General features: G+C 41.4%; 2 protein-coding genes across 6 annotated transcripts in view; one reads left to right on the top strand and one right to left on the bottom strand.

The window, feature by feature from the left end:
- Positions 1-5292, top strand: part of LOC121901505 (rho guanine nucleotide exchange factor 9) — a 43936-nt gene extending 38644 nt beyond the window's left edge. For 3 of the 4 annotated variants that reach the window (XM_042418317.1, XM_042418314.1, XM_042418316.1), the window contains one exon: positions 582-5292. In XM_042418317.1, the coding sequence (XP_042274251.1) occupies positions 582-757 (176 nt within the window). In that variant the 3' untranslated portion in view covers positions 758-5292. The remainder of the gene's footprint in view (positions 1-581) is intronic. The other variant, XM_042418315.1, reaches the window with a different exon arrangement.
- Positions 4017-9261, bottom strand: LOC121901506 (ankyrin repeat and SOCS box protein 12-like). 2 transcript variants are annotated; one of them, XM_042418320.1, is made up of 4 exons: positions 9086-9261; positions 8372-8688; positions 6476-7004; positions 4017-6377 (listed from the first exon to the last, which is right to left on the bottom strand). In XM_042418320.1, exons 2-4 carry the CDS (start codon positions 8654-8656, stop codon positions 6232-6234), a joined length of 960 nt encoding a protein of 319 aa, XP_042274254.1. In that variant the 5' UTR covers positions 8657-8688; positions 9086-9261; the 3' UTR covers positions 4017-6231. The 2 variants fall into 2 exon arrangements, with proteins under 2 accessions (XP_042274254.1, XP_042274253.1); XM_042418319.1 differs by having other exon boundaries at positions 8372-8695.
- Positions 9262-13427: the final 4166 nt, after the last annotated feature.

Consider the following 13427-nt stretch of genomic DNA (forward strand, 5'->3'; position numbering starts at 1 on the left):
ATAGTTGTGATGCTTGTAGACTGTAGCTAAATGACATTGTAGACTGTAGTTAAACGCATATTAACAGCTTTTCTGTTGGCTCTATTTTCGCCACTCTTGTGTTCTCAAGTGTTGAGGGTGCTATTCAAACAAACGTGCTGTCAACAAACACAGAAGAACAATGTCTCTTGTCCAAATGCTTGGTCTCATCATTGTATCAGATGTAATCTGTCGGTTCTCTTGTTTGCCTGCTACAGAGTTTGATTGAATAGCATCTTTAGTCTCCCTTGTGTCATTGCTAGAGCTGAATTCCACTTTACTTCCAATTCAGCTGTCATCATATGATCATACTGTATCATATCTCAGGTTTAATATGCAGGAATGTTAACACCGAAGGCTCATTTCGTACGTCTATATGCCTGTTTTCTGTGGAAGCATGAATTGATGTTGTGTTGTTGTGTCTGTTTCAGATACAATACTGACAATGTTTCCTCTGTGCTATCCACCTCCCCTCCTTTTCTCTTTTGCTTTGTGCCCTGCACTGCCTCCTTGTCCCCTCCCTTCACACCCCCCTTCTTGCTCTTTTGCACCTGCCTTCCTAGGTGTAAACAGGTGCACGCCCCCCTCATACCCGCCCCCCCAGGACCCCCTCAGTGCGGGGCAGTATGAGGTAACGGAGGACATGGCACAAGGAGAGGTTTTTGAATTCAGTCAATCCAAAAGAGGCCAGGCTCCTTTCTGGCAGAATTTTAGTAGATTAGCTCCATTTAAGAAATAGAGATACACAGACTCTTCTGAAGGACCAGCTATTTTTCTTAGAAGCACTAAACACTGGATGATCATGTCCCATGATGAAGAAAATACGAAAAACACACATACACAAGAGACTTCAAAGTTAAGGACCAATGTTAAATATAGAGTGTGATTGGAAGCAGCAAGAGGACTGAAGACTTGGATTTAAAAAAATTGAGGAAAAAAAAAGAAACTTTACAATTCATATATGTTAGTAACGTTCTTAGTTATCATGCTTCTCCAGCTGAGTCAACCGTCATGAACTCTTTCCCTCGGATTCTGCAACACTCATCATCACACCATCTGAATGTCCTGGAGTTCATTGAGATTGTTGTATTATTTCATTTTTAATCCATCATCCAGAGACAAACACAAGGCCACGCCAGGTCATCCCTAGTAGTATGATTGTGTCTGAGATCCTGCTGTGCTGCTATGTGCAATTGCTTGTTGCATTCTTCTGAATGTGAGATTGAATAACGACAGGCCTCAGCTACTGGCTGAGGCATCTGACGGACCTGTGAAGCTCGACTGTCACCTCTGAGTTAGATCCATCCTACCGCTGATCACAGGCTCTACTCATGTCTGCGTCTGGATCTCCTCCTCACTCTCAGCGCTCCATATTCCTCTTCACTCTCTCAAGCTGTCTGCGTATAGTAGCCCTCTTTTCAGCAAGTATGACGTTCACAGTGTCTCCCTCCCTCTTTGCGTCCCTCTCTATCTCTCTACCCACCTGCTCAGCCTCTGTGAGTCAGTGGTTCTCAGAGGAAGAGCTTCATTCTTTTGGAAACCTGCCATTGGCCATGATATGATGGGTCAGGGAACAAATCAATAGTGGGAACATCAATAGAATATTTACATCCTTTCACCAACCAGTTTTGACAGGGTATTCATATCCGATCACGCCGAGGGGCTGTGGGTTGCATTTTACGGAGAGCTTGCCGCTCAGATGAAACAGCTGGGAGCAGGAGATAGGCAGGCTACGGTCCACCTGCCTTGTGTCAGAGCCCCTCCCCACTCTCCCCAGAGACCACCCCTGTAGCACTGTGCTGGCAGCTCACTGGGTGTTTGGAAAGAGTACAGCCTACCTCCGGAAATCCGCTGAGAGCAGAAAGTGAAGTTGATGCATTGGCCAAGGTCTGAAATAATATCTCTTTCTCACGTCAGCTGTAAAAAGACTTCCTCAGTTGACTTAATTATTTTGTATTGCTCACACTGTAAAAAAGCACAGCACATATTCAGTCTGAGGAGTACCTTTTTGTCTCATTTGAGTTAGAGTGATGCCACAGTGTGAGAAATTAGAGAGAACCATAACCAGCACAAGGGAAAATGGTCAAAAAATGATAAATGAACTATACGACTATTTACAGTTCCTGAGGTTGCGAGTCGTTACTGCAAAAAGTACTCTGTAGGAGTGTGAGCCAATACCGCAGGGAAGGCAGAAAGGTGGATTTAATCTGTAGCATGCAGGTGTCCTCTGTCAGATTCATGCATCTCTAAAGACTGCAGCTTCAAGTCTTGGCACTCCTCCCTGTCACGTTGTTTTCCAGATCTGATCCATGTTCTGGCAGTTAGCTCGGCACCGTTAAGTGAATTACAGAGGACTGTGGCCTGATCAGATTGATTTGTTTAATCATCAATGTCCCTGAAGCTGCTGTTGCAATGCTATTTCAACAGAGATATTAGATAAGAGAAGATCCACTGAGGAGAAAACTACCAATTTACACACACGATGAAGGTGTATTCTTTTCTACAGTTGGAATGTAAGTGAAACATCTGCCCACGGTTTGTGATCATATTTTGACCTCAGATGCAGAAGTACATTTTGTGTTATATCACCAGATGGACAGTACATATACAGTATGACAACTTGTGCAATGTGATATATCATTATATATCTTCACTATTCACTACCGTGATATGAAAGAGTTATATATCGTTCTATGTCATTTGTTTGCCTTCTTATAGGCCTTATAACCTATTGGAAAAAAAGACCTTAGAGTTGCTTTGTATGTTGTGTAATTTATGTTTTGTTTCAGTAAAGAAAGTTGAGAAATGGGTGAGTTGGCTGCTGGTGTCTGTAGAGATGGCTCCCAGTGAGATTGTTTTGGAAGATAATTCCCTTGTCTGGCACAGCAAAAAGATATGGTTCCCAGGCCATGATAACCTCAGGTCCCGTGCTACGCCCACCAACCCACCCCCCCTACACCCCCTCCCCTACTCCACGCCACCACCACCACCACCACCACCACCACCACCAACATACAGATACAAGCATGCAGGCAAACACACACACACACACACGGACACATAATCATGCACACTTGCTGGCCCGTTCTGCTGCGGAGAAGAGAGATGCTATCTAACAGTGCCTTCCAGCATTCCACTAGTGATTATCTATTCAGTTTCACAGGCAGATTTGAATTAGTCATGTATTTTCCCTTCAGTGTGGGACTTGCATCTCTCTCTTCCTCTCTCTCTCTCTCTCTCTCTCTCTCTCTATCTCTCTCTCTCACACACACACGCACACACTCTCTCTCTCTCTCTCTTTCTCTCTCTTTCTCATACACACTGGGAATTCCTCTTTCCCCCGGTGCATGAGATCCACTCGGACAGAAACTTAGAGGTCAGGCCTTTTCCATATGAGTAGATACTGTGCTGTCTGACTGAAACACCTTATTATATTATATCACACTTACATAGCAGTAATTTTATTGCACAAAAAGAAGTTAATTCTGATTTCAGATGTTTAGAAACCACATAGAATTCCTTTATTGTTATATATTTAACTGAAAGATGGTTTAATTTGAATATATAGTAGAAACCAGATTTTCATTAGTCAAGTTAGGTTGCACATTTCAAAATATATTATTAACAGTGAGTTATGAATCAAAAGAAAAAAATCATCTATTTTACCTTTATCAGCTACACACTGTAAATAATGTAAAAAGAACAGATCATATATTTGGATATTGGTATTTTGCGTTGGAGACGAATGTTGTTCCAGTTCTAGCGTGCGGTAGACCTCAGTACCAGGTAAATGCATGCTTGTGGCATCCAATATTTTGCATGAGACTTAAGACAACTCTTAACAGATTGTTTAGTTTCATTTAACTTCCAATGGGATTCCCCACAATGTGGAACCATTCATTTGTGAACCCATGCCATCTCACTAAAGGGAGTTCTTTTCTCTGTCCACCTGTCTCCTGCTCACTTCACATTCACGGTTGTAGCTTCTGTTTTTTTTAATTTATTGTCAAGCAGAGGGGGGAAGCATCTTTTCCTCATGCTGAATCAAAGACTTAACTGTTGATAGGTAAAATGAAAGGCACTGATGCTCTCTTTGCCCAGATATAATGGGTACTATAAACTGTAACATTATCTTCAACTTTTTTTTCTTCTTTTCTTTGAGTCCAACCTACACTGTCATGGTCCAAACCGCTGGTTATTCTTGGAACACCATTAACTGCTGAGGCAAAACGGGTATAATTTTTCTATGACAACAGTGAACCAAATAGGAGTTAGCACTGATCATGGGCGTTTGTGTATAGATTTGTAGTCAAGCAGAAGAGCTGAATAAATGCGAAACCTCTCGGGATGAGCTAAAAATAAACATAATCCTGAAGACACACACAGTACTTCATTGCAATTCACATCATGCTCTTGTTTCTACTTAAAAAAAAAAAAAGATTCTTTGGAGTACAATGACTTGACAGTACAAATTATTTCCTCACTTGTATTTATTGAATGCAGTATTAAATATTACCACTTTGGCCACATTGTTAGAAGGATGTATATATTGGTTTTTCTTATATAATTATCATTCTGACCTTGTACTGAGAGCTGAGAGGACAGCCTTCTGTGCAGTTTTTTTTTTCCTTTTTCTTTTTCCGGTCATAATCCAAGACAGCCAAGTTAGCAGACTGTCAACTGAGTGCATCAGAGGTTCTCAGATTTCTGTAGTCCCTTTTAGTCCAGGTTGTATATGGAGCCAGTAACCGCGCTCACTCACATTTAGCATAGCAACATCTTCAGTAAGAACTCCTTGCAGTTGGTTAATGCAGTCCTGTATTGTTTCAGAATAGTCAGGGTACAACAGAGTCTTCAATGAGCCATATTTGATGTGGTGTTCAGTGACAACAAAGTTAACAGAAGACTGGCATCCCCACTTTTGGAATCACAATCTATTCATTGTATATTACCATCTAGTTTGAGGTCTGGATTTTTGCCTATCACAGAGAATTTACTCACAGTATCCATATCCTTTGTCACCATATGCAAACATTTTGTCATTTTCTTTCTTGCTGGCCTTTGAGTTTGATTATTTGTTGTAGAAATGAAAAACCTGAAAAATAATGCCTATTCAATCCAGAAACTGTGAATGGGAGAGTGGAGATGTCAACTGTATGTACATTATATGTTTTGATGTAATCAGAAGCACTGGGAATATGTTGTACTTCGCTGTAAAAATAAATCCATATCTGATATAGCTGTACTTTTGTTGAAAATAAAACCTCTACAGAACTATGTGTCGAGGCGTCAAAGTGTGAGTGGGAGCATTGTGCTGGGTTTCCTGTTGTGTGACATCATCTCCTGTTCTCAAAAGCTGAAATATGAACTCCTGGATATGTGACAGAAGACTGGTCAAAATTTAAATTTAAGAACATAGGATTAGATAATAACATCTTCAGGATGGTGTTGACAAGTCACAAAAAAAATTTGCAACAAACTTCCAACCACAAATTGTAACTATGCTGTGATCAATAAGTAATGAGACTTATGCAAATATATTCTCCCAGTTGGCCGTGCTGAAGTGTAGGCTGATAGCTCTGCTGCCTAATGTTTTGAAGTCCACAGATGCAAGACTGTTTTTCAGGCAAGATCTAAGACATCCTGGTGTGGTGCAGACAGTGACTCTGTTTGTGTGTGTGTGTGTGTGTGTGTGTTTTTCCAGTTGTGACTGTATGTATAAATAACTGATGACTGTATCTGATTGTGTGAAGATACCTGCGAAATCATTGCTAGAGGCGATGCAGGGAGACAAAAAACTGCCACTGGGAAGGCTCATATTTGGACAAGCACAATATGCAGTGTTACTGTGGTCTCTAGTGGTCAACCAAGGCGTTACACCTCCCAAGGACATGACAGATTTCCCAAGATGGAGCACTTTCTTTGCTCTAAGCTTTGTACTGCTAAAACTATTTATTCAAATTAATTTATTAAAAACAACTACAACTATTCACAAACTCCAATCTTCATGTGAAAAAGTAAAAACAACTTTACAGCAGTAGACAGCTCAGTGACCTCTAAAGGATACAGTCCAAATTTTTACTTGGTGTACAATGAGATCAGCTGAGCATCCTTCATCTTGTCCCACTAGTTGGAAAACCCAACAAAAGTATGCTTTAAGTCAGTGAGGTAAACAATATCACCTGGCCTTTTCTCCTGATGCTAACTTGAGCATCATATGAGTTCAGAGGTGTCGTGCTTCAGGTAGTTCCTCAGGATCAGAGGAATGTCCAAACTGTCAATGGCAGACTCCTTCTTTGCAAAGGGGAGGTATCTTCGAATTGCTAGCCGAGTCTGTGACATCAGCGTTTTGGGACAAACTGTTGTAGAAAAAGACACACAAAGTTAGATCAGCAGTTGCATTTTGAGACGTAACACGCTAAAAAATATTCAAAATCTACTATAATTTGTGTCTTACCTCTCTCTTTGAGCAGCAGAACCAGAGCCTCATTCTGCTTTGTAGTCTTGTCAATGATCAGTGTAGGGAGATACACATCTGCCCCAAAGTCTATGAGTAGCTGAATGTACTCCACCCCACATCCATAACGGAGACACACCTCCAGGACTGTCTTTGGCTGCTTTATCCTGGCCAGCATCTTGTCATCTGTGCAGTTGTAGTTGGGGTTGGCCCCGTGTAGTAGGAGCAGTTTAAAGCAGTCCAGGTGTCCATACACAGCCGAGATATAAAGAGCCCCTCTGCAGGCTGTGGCATTGGAGGCCCACTCTGGCACTTTGGGTTTGACGTCCACCTCAGCTCCATAACGAAGAAGCTCTCGGAGCACGTCTACGTCGCCCTCCCGGGCAGCAGTCAGCACTGGCGAGCAGTTGTTGTACTGGCTGCCGTTTGGATCGGCTCCGGCCTTCAGCAGGGCAACCACACAGTCCAGATGTTTCCCGCTGACAGCTGTGAACAAAGGCGTCTGAGCCTTCACGTCTAAGCTGTCTATCTGAATTGAAGCACAACAGTACAGTTTTAGGAAATGCATTCCTGACAAATGCTGGTTTCGTGATCCAAGAACGTAAAGAGGCTATAATCAATATTTTTATTTTAGCAATGGGACACAACACTACTTGTCTGTGCAGTCCACAATTACCCTCGGCTCTACAGAGCATTTTGGGGTTTTTCAGTTCATTATTTTATTTTTATGGCCTGCCATAAGTGTTTTGGTTCACTCTCACAGCTTATAGTGTTGTTTTTCGTAGTTGCAGGCTGCTGTTTTCAGTGAAAACAGCAGCAGTTTTCAGTGAAAACAGCAGCCAAAAAACAAAAAAACAACTATGCTACCTACCCAGCACCAAACAGCAGACAGAGAAACATAGTGACTAGCTGATAAACAAAGTGGAGCATTTAGGAGCTTAAGAGCCAAATATTTCCTCAGGAGTTGATGGATAAAAGAAACAGAGCTACTAGCAGAATGAATATTGGATTTACATTTGTCAGGTGGCCAAAAACACAACTCCAAACTAATGTTAATGTTGCACTATATCCGCTGGAGGTAGGTAACTGTTTGTTAATACCATAAAAGGTGATTTATGCTTCCACTGCCCCCAAGTAGCCAAAAATGTGTTAATGAAGGTTTAAATTGGTCGTACGAGTACACAAAGTATCATAATATGTGAGTGTTGTGGGTATTATCACCTTATAAAGTTGTGACAGCGAACAAAGTATTCCCCATTTACACATCCATCTTACACAGACCAACATTATAATTTATTTAACCATAACCTGATCACCTGATGAACGTAAGTCCAATACTCACTGTCTGTTTTGATCTCCACCAACACCTGGGGAAAATATATTGGGTCTACTGGATCTTCCACACTGTTGACCAGCTAGTTACTAACTTTGTCTGTCTTTCATTTGACATTTGAAGCTGGGCAGGTTTAGTCAAGTGGGTCTAACACGTCTAGTACATCTGTAAACAAAGAGCTTAAAGACACTAAAAGGATCTGTAAAGTTGAGGCGAACTGGGGTTAATTTTCTGTGGGTTTGACCACTTTCACTTTACATTTAGTCGTCTAATCCATTGTCTAAATAAAAATATTGATTGTTACAGCTTAAATATCCAAAATGTAATGAAAACGTGTCTCACTGTATTGCAAAAGACCTGCAGGAACAATGGCTTTTAAATGAAGTGGGCGTTGGCTGAGTGCGGTATATTTTAGTTATTAAACAAAATACTTCTGTCTATAACACCCACCAGCAGTCACATCTGTGGCGTCCCACCTGCCCCCTCCACACCCTCTCTAAAAGATCCATCTCATCATCCTCATCTGAAAGCTGTACAACAAAAATCCTCCCTCTATATCTCACCTCTGCACCATGCTCCAGCAACACCTCCAGGCACCTCAAGTGTCCCAGGGCAGCAGCAGTGCGCAAGGGAGTCACTGGGACCCCCCACCCGCTCCGAGCATTGATAGACCTCCTGTAACTCTCCTGAGACAGGAGCTCGGAGAGAAGTGTCACGTTGTCGCTGCTCACAGCGTTGTTCAAGGCCTGACACTGCTCGTTGTCCTCATCCCCCTCCTTAGGCTGCAGCAGGGAGAAGATCTTAGAAATGTCCATCAAACTCATGTTGACAGCTTGGCCCAGAACCATAATGTAACTCCAGGCTAATGCAAGTCAAAGCCCTTCCATCTGCAACAGCACAGAGAGATGATAATCCACACAAACACGTACACATCTGCCATGCTCCTGTCATGTTTGATTAATTTTTTTTTGGCATGATTTTTATTTTAACATTTCACCATGAAAGTCTGTGACAGCTTCTTACTATGACCATATACTACCACTACAAATGGAGGTAAACAACACAGGTTATTAATAAATGACACAGTTACTTTCTGTTTACAGGAGCAATCAAAGGAAACATCATAGTTGGATATAATGTGCTTGACTTCAAAACCCCACATAAATGTATTTTACATATTTCAAAAAAATGAATGCTTTTTGCCAGTAGCAACAAAGTCACACCATTTTTTTTTTTCAACAGCAGCAAACTGTGACTTACTGTAACAAGACACTCACCTCCTAGTTGCTTGCTGATGTTATATCCAAAGGTATTAAAAGAGGAGAGAAGTTAAACACTTTCCATCATAAGTCATGTGAAGAAAGAAAGAAAGTAAGACTGGAATACCCTCCAAGGAGTGTGTGATGCTTCCACAGGGGCTGTGAGCTGTGAAAAGTGCAGTATGGTGTGTCTGTGCGTGTGTGTGTGTGTGTGTGTGTGTGTGTGTGTGTGTGTGTGTGTGTGTTTTGGAGAGGGGGGGGGGGCTAATTTTAGGCCACAGATGGGCCTGGTTAAACTTCCATTCTTGGAGAGTCGAGGCTCTGGTTTATAATTAGAAAGGTGATAGAATTGTGACACTCAGTCGGTGATTGGTGTGTGTGTGTGTGACTTTGTCTCTATGTGTCCTGAATAAAAACAAAAATGAAATGACGCCTCCATGTCTTGGTTCAGCGTGTCTAGCATGTTATAATTCTTCAGCTGGTCAAGCACGCTGAAACTGCTCACAACTGTATCTCTATAGTTTCCAGTGTGAAGATAAAGCCAAATAATCAATGAGGAAGGCCGTTAGTTTGCTGTATGTGTCCCGTTATCACCCTCTTTCCCTGATTCACACCAAGGCAGCCATTTTGGTAAGTGTCAGCTGCGTGACTGTCAGGAGCCGCCAGTCAGCTGTTCCTCTGCCAAACCCATGTCTTCATACTGCCCCATGTTTAGAAGGGAGGCTGAGATACACCACATTCTTTCAGCAGATGGCACAAGAGTCCAGATTCCTGGCATTGTACACATACATGATGAAGATTATTTATTTATTTGAGCACACAGGCATGGAACAATTAAACATGGATAACCAAGGTTTGCTTTTAATGCAAACTTTCTGAATCCCGACACAAGAACAGAGAAGAAATAAGCACATTAGCCACTGAAATAATATGAATAAATTCTGCTTTGTGTTGTTAGGAAACTTTACATTTGAATTGCAACAAGCAAGTTACAGTATTACACAATGAATGTCATGAATTTAAACTGCATCTTTGACATCAAAATTCTATAATTTTTGATAACTATTTTGTTTTTTTTATTATTATGAATACATTTCAGATAAAATACCACTATATATGAATTGTCTCACAGCCAGGCAATACAAAGCCAACCCATCACCTGCTAGAGATGTCACTGATAGCTGATATTGATATTAGGTACAACTGTGCAATCTAATGCAATCCAATACAAAAGCTCTGCCATAAATTCTACTTTTACAAAGCTTATACATTTTCAGTTTTTTGTTGACATTGTCAAAGGTGATAATTCTATGTTATGTTTGTTGTTGAGGTCATAGTGGTGTACTGGAATGCATTATATTGAAGTGTTAATAATATTTTGCCTCCCTCATACATCTTGATGGTGTGGACAAAATATTAAGAACACTTTTCAATATAATGCACTCCAGCACTGTTAGGTGGAACGGAGCAGGTGGACCCAAATGCAGGAGACTGCAGGCAGAGCCAGGCTGAATAATAACTTATTTATTCCAGTCTTGTGTTGGCAGAACAGTACAAACCTGAAAACACAACGATACAGAACAACAGTTCCAACAAAATTGAACCGAAAACCAAGACTTTAATACAAACTGAATTAATGAAGCAACTAGGAACAGGTGGCAAGACACAAGGGCAGGCTGGGAGCGTGTTGGCTGGGGAAGACGCAGGGAACACTGAATGCAGGGCAGGTGTGGAGGGAAAAAGCAGGCTCGGGAAAACAAGAAAAAACACAAAAGGCAATAGCTGCTCTGGGCTGAGAACAAATCAAAAACAGAACTTCATCCACGAGTTAAATAAGAGTCTACAACATAATCAAGCACAAACCTCTTAATACATAAATCAAACTGTCTCAGAATTATATAAATGTAACTTAAAGGGCACAAATCATACTGAGCAAACACAGCAAATAAACTTCAGCATTACATTGCCAACCTTGGAACCTTCACCATAAAGACTAGAAATATAAATTGCTGTTGACATAAACACAAACTAGTAAATCTGTCAAGCGGAGTGGCCTGCACATTAAAGCATGTAACAACATAAAGACTGTCGCTCAGAGTTTCAGTTCACTTTTACACTTAGTTTTTTATGAGAGTCAATGTAGCAAGCAACAGTATCTCAAGTGGTCCTTAAATATAAACTGCAACCTCTTATCTGTCCTTCTTCCCACTCAGTCTAGTCTTAAAAAGGCAGAAAAGCCTGATGGTATCTGGTGGACTGATGGAGGGACATAGAACCATAACAAGTACACCACCACCCACTATGACCTCAATAATTAACCTAGAGTAAGTAAGAGTAAGTAGAATATTCACCTCTCTGACAATGTCAACAAAAACAGAAAATATATTAACGTCGTAATAGTATAATTTATGGCACAGGTGTTCCCAATAAAATGCTTGGTGACTGTATATGTAATATGGTGCATGTTACACATACTCTGTTACCAAATCTGCAGTTTTTACTTGCCACAGATGAGTGTTTAAAGTTGCAATAAATAAACAGTATATTATATTATATAATTAATACTATATAAATGATAAATACTATAAATTAACGTGCGTCCATGTGCTTCGCCACCAGATGGCGGTAATGACGCACTGATGTCAGGAAGTGCAGCTGTCGTAAACACTAAAAGAAGAGGGCTCTGTGATTTATAAACACAGCGAGCTTCGAGAGGAAAGCCGTATTGTTTCTGATGAAAAATCATTTTATATTGCCTGGTTTCTCAGACACAGCGGTTGTTTCTAATAGTCGTTTAAGTTTTCAATGAAATTCGCGTTGCAGTAGTTACACGTCAGCGTCAGTGTGCGGCGTAACACGACTGAAAACGCTTCCAGGAGTTGTGTTTTGCACAAAATGGAGGAGGAGGAGGCCCTTAGAAACTACTGCAGAAGAAAGATTTCTGTCGTCTTAAACAAACAGCAGCAGCTTGAAAAGGAGGGGGAAAGAGGGAGACACAAACAGAAAGGGCAGGTTTTAGCCGGGGACGGGGTTAGAGGTCACAGAGAGTATCACCCCTCTCTCCCCGGCGGTACAAACCAAGGGAGAAACCGAACCTCCCCCGGACTCATGTCTCAAGGCCCTGAAGTTCATCCCGTCCCCCTGCAGCTCATAACAATGCTCAGGCTTAAAGCTTTCAAGGAGGAGATGAGGCGGGTGAGGAGACACGCATCAGTGACTCACTTTTACCATGTGGCATTTGAAAAAAAAAAATGCCGTCTTTCTTCGCCTCATGTGCTTATGTGCTGTGGCAGGCTGCAGAGGTGGAGCTCCATGATCCCGCTGTCTGCAGTGAGTGTGAGCAGAAACAGGCTGCCCTGTCCTTGAAAACTTTTATCAGGAGGAAGAAGACACAACTGCAGTTCCAAGCACTGAAGGGCAGACTAAACACGCGCATGAGCCATGGAGTAAGTGACTTTATGGACAGTCTCATTGTTACTGACTTATATTTGTTTATTTAACTGATCGGATCGCATTTACCAAATTAAGCCACTCTTTCTCTTTTATAGGAGTTTGCACATCGGGGGAGTTTCTGCAAAGTATTCCAAAGCCCTCCGATGCCCCTCACTGGATTTGGGAGGAACTACTTGGTGGAAATATGCAGGTCATAGCAACCTGTGGTTCCCTTAGCAACGACAAAGGAACGTGATGTTGCCCTGGCAACAGATGAAATGAAGGGTTACTCTGACAAAAACACTAACTACAGGAACTCATTTAGTAAGACCTCACTGTCCTTTTTCAGACAGATAGCTGCAGACACTACAGGCACAGTATTAATATAATAAAAGGGACAATGTTATGGTAGACTCCCACAATCCTTCTGCTCTTTTTTCACACACAGGCTAAACCCACCCAATAGCCCAATAAACACTGATCCATATGTTGATGCTCATGTCCTCAGTTACTCTACATAACAGGAATAAATATCTAGCCTTGGTTTTAAATCTAAACTAGAACTACTACCTCACAGTTCTACGCCTCCACCAACTAGTCAAGTTGCAGTTTACATCCATGTCTGTCCAGACTCATATATTTGAAGATGAAGACTTTGACGGATGTTAATAAAAGGTATTACGTGTATTTCTTGTATGTGTTCACATGCTTGGCCAATAAAGCTGATTCTGATCATCAGCCATGACAGTAGACAATGCTTCAGATGTGGATGTTGCTGCAAAGAAGCTACAATATGTAAAATACGGATTCTTCACACACATCTTCAACCCAGCAGCACAGAAGATCTATATAATCACCACAGTTTCAAGGTGGGAACCCAAGATTAATGTCACCAATTCAGCTTTCGCCAAATGTGAAATATGGTTAT

This window comes from Thunnus maccoyii, chromosome 8 (assembly GCF_910596095.1).
Source record: "Thunnus maccoyii chromosome 8, fThuMac1.1, whole genome shotgun sequence".
In the NCBI taxonomy this organism is placed as follows: Eukaryota; Metazoa; Chordata; class Actinopteri; order Scombriformes; family Scombridae; genus Thunnus; species Thunnus maccoyii.

What these genes read in the sequence shown, in the direction of transcription:
- LOC121901506 (XM_042418320.1), bottom strand. Translation starts at nt 8,656, where the DNA reads ATGGTTCTGGGCCAAGCTGTCAACATGAGTTTGATGGACATTTCTAAG. An exon ending in TGCTGGAGCATGGTGCAGAG is followed by an intron (nt 7,005 to 8,371) that starts GTGAGATATAGA and finishes GCTTCAATTCAG; the next exon opens with ATAGACAGCTTAGACGTGAA. An exon ending in TCTGCTGCTCAAAGAGAGAG is followed by an intron (nt 6,378 to 6,475) that starts GTAAGACACAAA and finishes TTTCTACAACAG; the next exon opens with TTTGTCCCAAAACGCTGATG.